This window comes from Mobula hypostoma, chromosome 17 (assembly GCF_963921235.1).
Source record: "Mobula hypostoma chromosome 17, sMobHyp1.1, whole genome shotgun sequence".
In the NCBI taxonomy this organism is placed as follows: domain Eukaryota; kingdom Metazoa; phylum Chordata; class Chondrichthyes; order Myliobatiformes; family Myliobatidae; genus Mobula; species Mobula hypostoma.
In genome coordinates, this window is record NC_086113.1 from 2,179,927 (window position 1) to 2,192,018 (window position 12,092).

Genomic DNA, 12,092 nt, shown 5'->3' on the forward strand with positions numbered 1-12,092 from the left:
AATGGCAGATAAACTTAATGGGTGCCAGAAGTCTGTGAGTTTCAGGGAGCAGGAGTGAGTGCCATTGCTATTACAAAGGTAAAAATGTGAGACAAACTCAAAGGTCTTAAGGTGGATAAGTCAGCTGGATCAGATGGACTACATCCCAGAGGCCTGCGAGAGGTTGCTGAAGAGATAACAGATACATTGGTCATGATCTTTCAAGAATCACTTGATTCTGGCATGGTCCCGTCACTTCCCTCTTTAAGAAGGGAGAAAGGCAAAAGAAAGGAAATTATAACTCAGTTAGCCTAACCTCAGTGGTTGGGATAGTGTTGGAGTCCATTACTAATGAAGTTTTGAGGTAACTGGAGACGAATGATAAAATAAATCAAAGTCAGTATGGTTTCTGTAAAGGGAAATCCTGTCTGACAAATCTGTTAGAATTCTTCGAAGAAGTTACAAGCAAGGTGGACAAAGGAGAGGCAATAGATCCATTTACTTGGAATTTCAGAAGCATTTGATAAGAGGCCACACATGAGGCTGCTTAACAAGATAAAATCCTGTGGCATTACAGGAAAGATAGTGGCATGGATAGTGGATACCTCGTTAGGAGTTTGAAGAGATTTGGTATATCAACAAAAACACTCAAAAATTTCTAAAGATGTACTGTGGAGAGCATTTTGACAGGCTGCATCACTGTCTGGTATGGTGGGGCTATTGCATAGGACCAAAAGAAGTTGAACAGGGTCATATATTTAGTTGGCTCCAGGACATCTTCAAGGAGAGCGGTGTCTCAGAAAGGCAGCGTCCATTATTAAGAACCCCCAGCACCCAGGACATGCCCTTTTCTCATTGTTACCATCAGGTAGGAGGTACAGAAGACTGAAGGCACACACTCAGTGATTCAGGAACAGCTTCCTCCCCTCTGCCATCTGATTCCTAAATGGACAATAAACCCATGAACACTACCTCACTTTTTAAATAATATTTGTTTTTGCATGATTTTTAATTTATTCAATATACATATACTGTAATTGATTTATTTTCTCTTCTATATTATGTATTGCTTTGAACTGCTGCTGCTAAGTTAACAACTTTCATGACACATACCAGTCATAATAAACCCGATTCTGATTCTGGAATGGCTGAGAGTCAGGAGGCAGCAAATGGGAATAACAGGGTCTTTTTCTGGTTGGCTACCAGTGACTAGTGGTGTTCCTCAAGGATCAGCACTGGGACTGCTGCTTTTCACATTGTTTGTCAATGATTTGGATAATGGAATTGATGGCTTCTTAGCAAAGTTTGCGGATGATATGAAGACAGGTGGAAGGGTAGGTGAAGATGCAATGTGATTGTGGCAGGACTTAAGACCAATTGGAAGAATGGGCAAAAAAAATGGCAGATGGAATACAGTGTTGAGAAATGTACGATAATGCATTTTGGTAAAAGGAACAATAAGTGTGGACTATTATCTAAATGGGGAGAAGGTTCAAAAAGGTGCAGAGGGACTTAAAAGTCCTACTGCAAGACCCCCAAGGAAGTTAATTTACTCGTTGAGTCTGTAGTAAAGAAGGCAAATACAATGTTGGCATTTATTTCAATGGGAATAGAATATAAAAGCAAGATAATGCTGAGCCTTTATAAGACACTAGTTAGGCCACATCTGGAGTATTGTTAACAGGTTTGGGCCCCATATCTCAGAAAAGATGTGTTGTCATTGGAGAGAGTTCAACGTAGTTTCATGAGGATGATTTTGGGAATGAAGGGGTTAACATATGAGGACCATTTGGCAGCTTTGTGCTTGTACTCACTGGAATTAGAAGAATGCAGAGGGATCTCACTGGAACCTACCGAATGTTGAAAGGACTAGATAGGGTGGATGTGAAGAGAATGTTTCCTATGGTGGGGGTATCCAGAACTAGAGGGCACAGACTCAAAACTGAGGGACAACCCTTTAGAACAGAGGTAAGGAGGAACTATTTTAAAGCCAGAGATCAGTAAATCCATGGAATGCTCTGCCATACACTGAGATGGAGGCTAAGTCCATGCATATACTTAAGGTGGAAGTTGATAGTTTCCTGATCGGTCAGGGCGTCAAAGGATATGGCGAGAGAGCAGGTGTATGGGGTTAGAGTGGGACACGGGATCAGCCATCATGGAATAGCTTAATTCTGCTGAGGAACTCAGCGTTTTGTATGTGTTGCTTGACTTTCCAGCATCTGCAGATTTTCCCTTGTTTTAATTGATGTTTATTTAAGAATATATAATTCCTATTGTTCTGGGATATGGCATGCCGGATGGTTTCTGCATTGTTAAATGTCAACACTGCATTGTGATGGCAGGTGATGCAAAAGAACTGACATTTTGTGTTAATAGCTTTTTAAAGCAATTAAATGTAGTCTGATATTTTCAGTTTTTAGCTGTTTGATGCTTTCAATACTTAAATATTTAGGTTTTAATTTTCATTCTGGAAAAACGGTGAAAATGGCAGGTACAACCTTGCACTCAATGTTCAGTAAGATTAAGGAATTGATTGTGAACTTCATGAAGGGGAAGTCAAGGTAACACACACCTCATCAAAGGATCAGCAGTGCAAAGAGTAAACAGCTTCAAGTTCCTGGGTATCAACATCTTCGAGATTCTATCCTGGGCTGAACATATCGATGGATTAACAACAAAGGCACGACAGCAGCTATATTTTATGAGGAGTTTGAGGACAACTGGTATGTCACCAAAGACAAGTTTCTTCGGATATACTGTAGAGAGCTCTGTCTGCACCACTGTCTGGTATGGAGGGACCAGTGCACAGGATTGGAAAAAGCTGCAGAAAGTTGTAAACTCAGCCATCTCCACCATGTGTGCCAGCCTCCCCAGTATCGAGGACATCTTCAAAAGACGATGCCTCAAAAATATGGCATCTATTATTAAGGATTCTCATCACTGAGGACATGCTCAAGGTGGTGGTACAAGAGTTTGAAGACACATACTCAACATTTTAAGAATAGCGTCTGTCCCAGTGCTGTCAGATTTCTGAATGGACAATGAACCCACGTACACTACCTCACTGCTTGCAGGATAGACAAAGTCCACTTGTCTACTTGTATTTTCTGAAGGTATTTGACAAGGTGCCACCCATGAGGCTACTTAACAAGATAAGAGCTCATGGTATTACAGGAAAGATATTAGCATGGATAGAGCATTGGCTGATTGGCAGGAGGCAAAGAGTGGAAAGGGTGGCTTTTCTGGTTGTCTACCAGCAGCAAGTGGGGGTCAGAATTGAGGCTGCTTCTTTTCACGTTATATGCCAACAATCTGGATAACGGATTTGTTGGCTTTGTGGCCAAGTTTGCAGGTGATACAAAGATAGGTGGAGAGGCAGGTAGTGTTGATCAAGCAGGGAGTCTGCAGAAAGATTAAGACAGATTAGAAGGATGGACATAGTAGTGGCAAATGGAATATAGTATCAGGAAGTGTATGGTCATGCACTGGGGTAAAAGGAATATAGATGTAGACTATTTTCTAAACTGAGAAAATTCAGAAATCATAAGTAGAAAGGAACTTGGAGTCCTTGTACAGAATTCTCTAAAGGTTAATTTGCAGGTTGAGTTGGTGGTAAAGAAGGCAAATGTAATGTTAATATTCATTTTGAGAGGACTAGAATATACAAGGATGTAATGCTGAGGCTTGATAAGGCATTGATTCGACCTCTGTTGGAGTATTGTGAACAGTTTTGCATCCCTTATCTGAGAAAAGATGGGTTAGAACTGAGATGAGAAAGAATTTCTCTAGCCAGAGGGTAGTGAATCTGTGAAATTCTTTTCCAAGACTGTTATGGGGGCCAAGTTGTTGAGTATATTTAAAATAGAGGTTGATAGGTTCTTGATTAGCCAGGACGTCAGAAGTTCCAGGGAGACAGCAGTAGAATGGGATTGAAAGTGATAATATACGTATCATCCATGATGGAATGGTGGAGCGGACTTGATGTGCCGTATGGCATCTGCTCCAATGTCTTATGATCACAGACAGAACAAATGAACAAAATATGGTTAATCGAGAGACACTTATATTTCCAATAATGCATTAACAAACCTCATTCATTTTCTCTTCAAAATCTGCAAGGGTTTTAGAACCTTTCTTCTTCTTTTCCAGCTGCTCTTTTAATTCTTCCCTGAAAGGATATGAAACTAATTATTTTCCAGCCATTTACAGCTAATGATATCAGAAATGTTCAGAAAAGCACTCAAATATTCAGAAAATATTAAAAGAGCTGTATATTGCCTTTGAGGTCAGGATGATTTTATTTAATTTTTATTTAGAGGTACAGCGTAGAACAGGCCTTTCTGGCCCAATGAACCACACTGTTGAATAGCCCACCAATTTAACACTAACCTAATGAAAGAACAATTTACATTGACCAATTAACTACCAACCAGTACACCTTTGGACTTTTGGAGGAAACTGGAGCACTAGAGGAACGCTACGTGGCCACGGGGAGAAAGTACAATCTCCTTACAGATGCCAGCAGAAATTAAGTCTGAATTCCAGTGCCCTGAGCTGTAATAGCATTAGGCTAATGTGGTTAACAATAACTACAAGTGGTACAGTAGAAGTAACAAACACCTTCACTGAAGTACAAACTGCAATCTCCACAGAAGTATTTATATTTGAGAAACAAGATTGAAAACAGCTGTGCAAACTGTGTTTAATCAGTTCTGCTCTGACAATAGCCAACAAGAAAAACTTGATCATAACTTTAACATGAGAGATTCTGCAGATGCTGGAAATCCAGAGTACCACATACAAAATGTTGGAGGAACCTAGCGGATCAGGCAGCATCTATGGAAAGGAAGGAACAGTTGATATTTTGGGCCATAATTCTGGCTCACAACTTTAAGTTTTCAGATAGTCATGCATAAGCATAAGGGTAGACTGGACTTCAAAAAGGAACTGAATTGGGGAAAGGCTAATTACAATAGTATCAGGCAGAAGCTGAGGACAGTAGACTAGGAATAGCTGTCACTGGTTAAGTCCACATCTAACATGCGAGTTGTTTAAAGGCCAGCTGGTTAGAAGTCAGAACATCTTCCTGAGAGGAAGAAAGACAAGGATGGCAAGGTTTGAGAACCTTGGACGATGGGAGATTTTGTAAACTTAAGTACATGGAAAAAGTAGTACATGCAAGATCCGGGCCCAAATGCTGTGGGGTCGTCTGTTGTGGCTACCCAGGGAAAGGTGAGGGGGGGTGCAGATTCTGAGGGAAAGGATTTACATGCGTGGGGAAAAGCATGGATTTATTAGGGATTTCCAGCACAGTTTTGTGTAGGGGAAGATCATATCGTACTGAGTTGACCGGGGCGATGGAGACCATTGATAAGGGTAGGGCAGTGAATGCTGCTTAAATGGACTTCAGTAAAAAGCATTTGACAAAATCTCTCATAGAATGTTGATCCGGAAGATTAAAGAATATGGGATCTAGATTTCATTGTAGATTTTGTTCAAATCTGGCTTGGCCATAGAGGACAGAGGGTAGTGGTAGAGGGGTATTTTTCTGCCTGGAAGTCCGTGACCAGTGTTGTTCTCCAGGGAACCGTGCTCAGACCTCTAGTTTGTGAAATATACAAATGATCCAGACAAAACTTTAGGTGGGTTGATTAGTCAGTCTGCAAATGACGAAACATTTCAAGTTTTTTTATAGTGAGGAACGTTGTCAAAGATCACAGAAGGATAAAGATCTGTTGGAAATATAAGCAAAAATATGGCAGATGAGTTTAATCCAGACAAATGTGAGGGAGGTCAAATGTAAAAGGCAAGTAAATGGCAAGTGGCTGGCCCTTAGGAGTGCTAATGTCCAGAGGGATCTTAGGGTGCTAGTCCATAGTTCCTTGAAATTTGCAACCAGTAGATACTGGCCTTTATTGATCAGGGCATATAGTATATACTCAAGACGGGAAGTTATGTTGCAGTTGTATAAAGCACTGCTTAGGCCACATCTGGAGAATTGTGCAGAATTCAGGCTGCTGTATTGTAAGTGGGATTCAGAAGCTTTGGAAAGGGTGTAGAAGAGGTCTACCAGGATGTGCCTGGATTAGAAAGTAATAGCATAAGGAATGGTCAGAAAAATTGTTTTCTCTGGAGTGTCGACGGCCGAGAATCAAACAGGTAGGAGTAAGTTGTAAAATAATGAAGCATAAGGGAGATAGAAAGAGCTTCCTCACCAACTCCCCCCCCCACCTGAATGGAAATATCAAATATTAGAGGGCATAGATGAAAGATGAAAGGGGGAATGTTTAATCATTTGCAAGGCAAATCTATTTAAACAGAGTGTTAGACACTACACTGTACTTAGAGGAAACAGTTTTTAAAGATAGCGTCAGTTGTCTGTGTTATGTCCAAAAAGCAATGATTTTTGTAACTGGTAGTTAGCGAGAAATAAGCAGTAAAGACAATTCAGAACTGCTTTGCTCACTGCGGTTTCAAACATTCAGGTTTAGAGATGCCAGACGGCTGGAAGTTAAAATAAAACAATGTCACTAATTCCAACAAGTTTGGAACTACAAAGCATTTGATGGAATCAACAAACATCTTGAATGTTACGATGAAAATGAAGATTTGGAAGACGCATTCGTCAAAAGCATTGTATGAAGGCAGTTCATGATCTGCACTAGGTTCATTGATTTTGTTCATTTAAAGTCAATCAAAAGAACAGAGCAATGTACATTAGATGAATTACTCTATCAATAACTATCAGGAACTAATACATAGCTTTATAATACTGTAGTAATATTGGTAATGTTCTAATTTGTTCCATATTTCATTTAAATACATAATTTGATACTCAGTTAAACAGTAGTTGGTCTTTTAAATACATTTTAACTTTTCCATGATTGGGACAGCCGCTTAATTGGGCCAAAATGTACTGGTCCCAATGTGTCCCAATTAATTGGAATCCACTGTATTTAAAACAGAAATCCTTTTAACACGAAACCTCAAAGCAGCAACACCTCCAGTGCTACAAACTAAACTTTCTTTGAAACCTGAATCAACGTTTTAAGAATTACTTTACAATATTGCTCTACTCAAGGCACAAATTAACACAGCTGAACAGCTGTACCACAGATAAGATACAAGTGACAGCTGCTGTGGCATTAGCTGAACTTGACCAAATGCACACTGATTAGCATGCATGTTCAAAGGGAGAGTAAAAACATCTTAACAATGATTGCAATTCAGTTATCTATTAGAGCAATTTAAAACAAAGCAGGCCATGGAGGATTAAGTTATGTCTGTTATCAACATATATGATGTGAATATTAGCCAGAGGGGCAACAATTTATGGTGAGAAACATACTACAAAGAAAGTAACAAGTTATGATTACCTAGAAGTCTAGCAGTGAAATGGAAATCTAATACAATATTTTACATGCAATAAAACTGGAATGAGTATTTGAAAAGAAATATCTTAGAATAATGAAAAGGGAATATTTTGCTTCAACATTAAAAATAAATTGATATTACCATTTCTCCAAACATTTAGCACCATTTAGATTAAGATCTTTAAAGAGTAGCTTTATTGCTATTGAAGTTATAATCACTAAACAGTTTTTCAACTCTTTAATATGAAGAGGAGAAACTCTGGATCCTTCATGAATATCATTAACTCTTATTATCACAAAAACTCTTCATCCAGATCAATTCCATTGAACACAGTGGCAAAGGAAAGCCTTCCATCTGCCAGGATCTTATCACCCCTGAATACCAACACAGAGATGGAACAGCTCCCTTTTATGTATTAGAGCTGAAAATTTTTATTTAGTAAAGTCTCTCAAAAAGACCGTATCCATCATGAAGGACCCCCATGACCCAGGACTTGCCTTCTTCTCATTGCTATCATCAGGGAGTAGGTACAAGAGCCTAAAGCCTCACACTCAATGTTTTAGAGCCAACTTCTTTCCCACTGCCGTCAGATTTCTGAATGGACAATGAACCCATGCACACTACCTCAACATATCTAACTCTGTTTTTGCACTACTTATTTAATTTAGTTTTATAAATGTATTTCCACTTGTAATTTACAGTTTTTATTATGGTATTGCAATGTACTGCTACTGCAAAACCACAAATTTCACAACATATGCTGGAGATATTAAACCTTGACTCTGATTCCGAGATGCTTTGAACAGATGTGAGTAGTGAACGTACAACTTGTATGGCCAAACAGCAAATATTTATGTTTGAAAGTTAACCTGAGTAACGGTTAGCACTCAAAACTTAAGAATTTAATGCAGGGGTCCCCAACCTTTTTTTATGTCATTAACCCTAATGAGACCAATAACCAAGGGGTCTGTGAACTCCAGGCTAGATCTAATGAGACAAACTAAAATGCTATATACATATATATTAGAGTTTTATACATTTTTACAACACTGAATGCCCCAAGGTATCATACATACTGCAATGTGACAAAGAAAATATTTGAGAAATTCAGAAAATATAGCTGTTACTCTTACCAAGTAGGTCTTGGTCGACTTAAGTAATCCTGTATCGATGGTCCTGACGATGGAGCAGGACCACGAGCTCTTGCGAGAGCTACTGGATTAACAAAGGCCTAGAAGGAGAACAAGAAGATAACTGGAGCAAGTATTTACAGGCTTTATAAAGCTGTTACACAGCCATGTGCTTAGAACAGGAGGACTGCAGATAACCATTTAATATGGGTTGCTGATCTAGTCACTTTTTTTTTAGAAATACAGTCCTTACTTCATTCATAAGGTTCTCTCTGACCACAAGACCATAAGACATAGGAGCAGAATAAGGCCATTTAGCTCTTCAAGTCTGCACCGTCATACAATCATGGCTGATCCTTTTTCCCTCCTCCTCAACCCCACTCCCCGGCCTTCTCCCTGTAACCTTTGATGCCATGTCCAATCAAGAACCTATCAATCTCTGCCTTAAATACACCCAATGACCTGGCCTCTGCAGCTGCATGTGGTAACAAATTCCACAAATTCACCCACCCTCTGGCTAAAGAAATTTCTCAGCATCTGTTTTAAATGGATGCCCCTCTATTCTGAGACTGTGCCCTCTTGTCCTAGACTCCCCCGCCATGGGAATGCCAGAGGAAACATCAAGGTTCACGTTTAGAAATGGTTTTCTCCTCTCACCGTTATAGCAAGAGTCACAGATGATGTCCAATGATAGAACGGCAAGATCCACAAGTGCCTAACAATTTTGAATTTATTTTTTTGCAACTTCACTAAAAGTGTCTTATTAATGGGACAATGACTGCAAGACAACTTCCTGAGATCATGACCTGGAATGACTAGATGGACTCTTGGCCTTACAATTTACATCATTCTGATCTTGCAACTCAAGGTTTACCTGCACTATACTTTATGCAGGACTCTGTTTTACCTTGTTCTATCTCAGTTTACAGTGTAATGCCTGATCTATATGAACAGTATAGGATCAGCTTCTCACTGTATCTCAGTACATGTGATAATAATAAACCAATTCCAATCTGCATTGTCTGCCTGCACTATACATTCTCAAAGTTCAAAATAAACTTATTATCAAAGTACATATATGTGAACATATACAAGCCTGAAATTCATTTTCTTACAGGCATTCACAGTAAATACAAAGAAACACACATGAAAGAACACACTTGACACACAACCAGTGTGCAAAAGATGACAAACTATGCAAATATTAAAAAAACAAAACAATAAAATAAACAATATATATCAAGAATATGAGATGAAGTGTCCTTGAAAGTAAGTCCATAGGCTGTGGGAACAGTTTAGTGATGGGGCGAGTAAACTTATCCACTCTGATACAACACAAACTCCCATGTCAGGAAGCTGTTCATTGACTATAGCTTAGCATTTAACACCATCATTCCCACAGCCCTGATCGATAATCTACAAAAAACTGAGCCTCTGTACTTTCCTCTGCAACTGGATCCACAACTTCCTAACTGTAAGAACTACGATGTCTGCAGATACCTCAGGGGTGTGTGCTTAGCCCACTGCTCTATTCTCTCTACACTCATTACTACTTGGTTAGGTATAGCTCAAATACCATTTATAAATTCGCTGATGATACAACCACTGCTGGCAGAATCTCAGATGGTGACGACAGGGTGTAGAAGAGTGAGATACTGTATACCAACTAGTTGGGTGGTGTAGCAATACAGGTTTCCCCCACCATCCGAAGGTAGAACGTTCCTATGAAATGGTTCGTAAGTCGAAATGTCATAAAGCAAAGAAGCAATTACCATTTATATGGGAAAAATTTGTGAGCATTCGCAGACACAAAAATAACCTCCCAAATCATGACAAATAACACATAAAACCTAAAATAACAGTAACATATAGCAAAAGCAGGAATGATATGATAAATACACAGCCTATATAAAGTAGAAATACTTTTCCCCAATCATTACTGCGCTGTTCTCTGTAGCGAAAATCATGCGCAAGCGCCGTTGGCAAAAACACGGCGCAGCACTCTCCAGTAACCTTTAAACTATGAAGCTGCCAAATCATACCAAATAACAGCCTATATAAAGTAGAAATAATGTATGCACAGTGTAATATCACTTACCGGAATTGGGAAGACAGCACCGAGCACACTGATGATGGTATGTTAGGCTGAGTTGTCGCAGGTTGGGTGGTGCAGGGGCCCCCAGCCTCCAGGCCGCCAACAGATACTGAACCGCGAAGCATGCAGGGGTAGAGCGGTAGCCGGGAGGCATCCAGCACATCTTTAAGAGAAAAAAGCTGAAATAAACATGCTAATTAATTAGGTGCCGCCCGTAATTGTCGGCCCAGATCAGTGCCGATTTCCAATTGCATCGTCTCTGATCTGGGCTGACAATTACGTGTCGGGCAGCATCTAATTAATTAGCATGTTTATTTCGGGTTTTTTCTTAAAGAAGTGCTGTGTGCCTCCCGGCTACCGCTGCATTCTCCGCGACTCGCGGGGTGGTGGGACACTGGGGTGTCATCTCGTCGTCTGTTTCCATTAGAACAGGCAGCTCATCTTCTCCTATGACTGCCCGCCTCGATGTCAAAGGTCGAGGTTCGTCATCTGCTGTGGCTGATGTGGAAGGCTTGCTTGGCTGCTGAGCCTTGCGCATTTTTCTATCATACAGTTCATTGTGAGGACTCAAACCATCCTACAAATATCCCCTAAACCTACGTACCCTTTCAAAATTAAAGTCATACTTTATTATTGCAGCGAAAATCTCACGCAGTTGCTTCACGTTCAGTTCTTGGACGACTTCACTTTCGGTCCGTTCACTACTACATTCAGTTTCAATTGTTATCCTTTCCTCTTCCAATTGCATCAGTTCTTCATCTATCAGTTCTTGGGATGCCAAAACCTCTTCAACATCATGTTCATCAGCTTCCACAAGCCAAACTCACTTAGTCCTTACTTCATTCACCACGATCGAAATGCTTAATTATATCTAGTTTTACGCTAAGTGTAACACCCTTACGAGCTCTTTTAGGCTTTTCCAATACCTTAGAACTCATCTTGCAATCATCGGCTGTTCACAGGCACGTGTTTAAGCAATGCTGGCGAGAATGGTGTTCCGAATCCGGGGGAGAGCGGCTGCTTGGGGCGCGCACTGATTTTCCCCGCGCGCTGATTTTTTTTTCATAACAGTGAAAACACCTTCTAAAAGCGAAAACAGGGTACTAATGCAGGTCTTTCGTAACAGTGAGGTTTCGTAAAGCGAATGTTTGAAAAGCAGGGGACACCTGTAATAACCTTGCACTCAACATCAGTAAGACCAAAGAGTTGATTGTGGACTTCAGAAAGGGTAAGATGAAGGAACACAAACCAATCCACGTAGAGCGATCACAAGTGAAGAGAGTGAAAGCTCCTGGGTGTCAATATCTCTGCGATCTAATCTTATCCCTATACATCGATGCAGTTATAAAGAATGCATGACAGTGGCTATATTTCATCAGGAGTTTGAGGAGATTTGGTTTGTCACCTAGGCAAGATGGCAGTGCGCCTGTGTATGCGCAGCCCTCCAGTGAAAAATGATATCGTATCTGTTAAATAGGGGCCGTGGACAATTCTGATTTGATGGAGAATGG

The 12,092-nt window shown here is 40.1% G+C and overlaps 1 protein-coding gene across 2 annotated transcripts in view; it reads right to left on the minus strand.

Annotated features, from left to right (window-relative positions):
* fam133b (family with sequence similarity 133 member B) overlaps nucleotides 1-12,092 on the minus strand; it is a 52,740-nt gene that overhangs the window by 38,827 nt on the left and 1,821 nt on the right. For both annotated transcript variants that reach the window (XR_010020726.1, XM_063069434.1), the window contains exons 2-3: nucleotides 8,490-8,587; nucleotides 4,072-4,150 (exon numbers count right to left, since the gene is read on the minus strand). Coding sequence is in view for 1 of the 2 variants with exons in the window: in XM_063069434.1 (XP_062925504.1) it covers nucleotides 4,072-4,150; nucleotides 8,490-8,587 (177 nt within the window). In the remaining variant the exon portion in view is untranslated. The remainder of the gene's footprint in view (nucleotides 1-4,071; nucleotides 4,151-8,489; nucleotides 8,588-12,092) is intronic.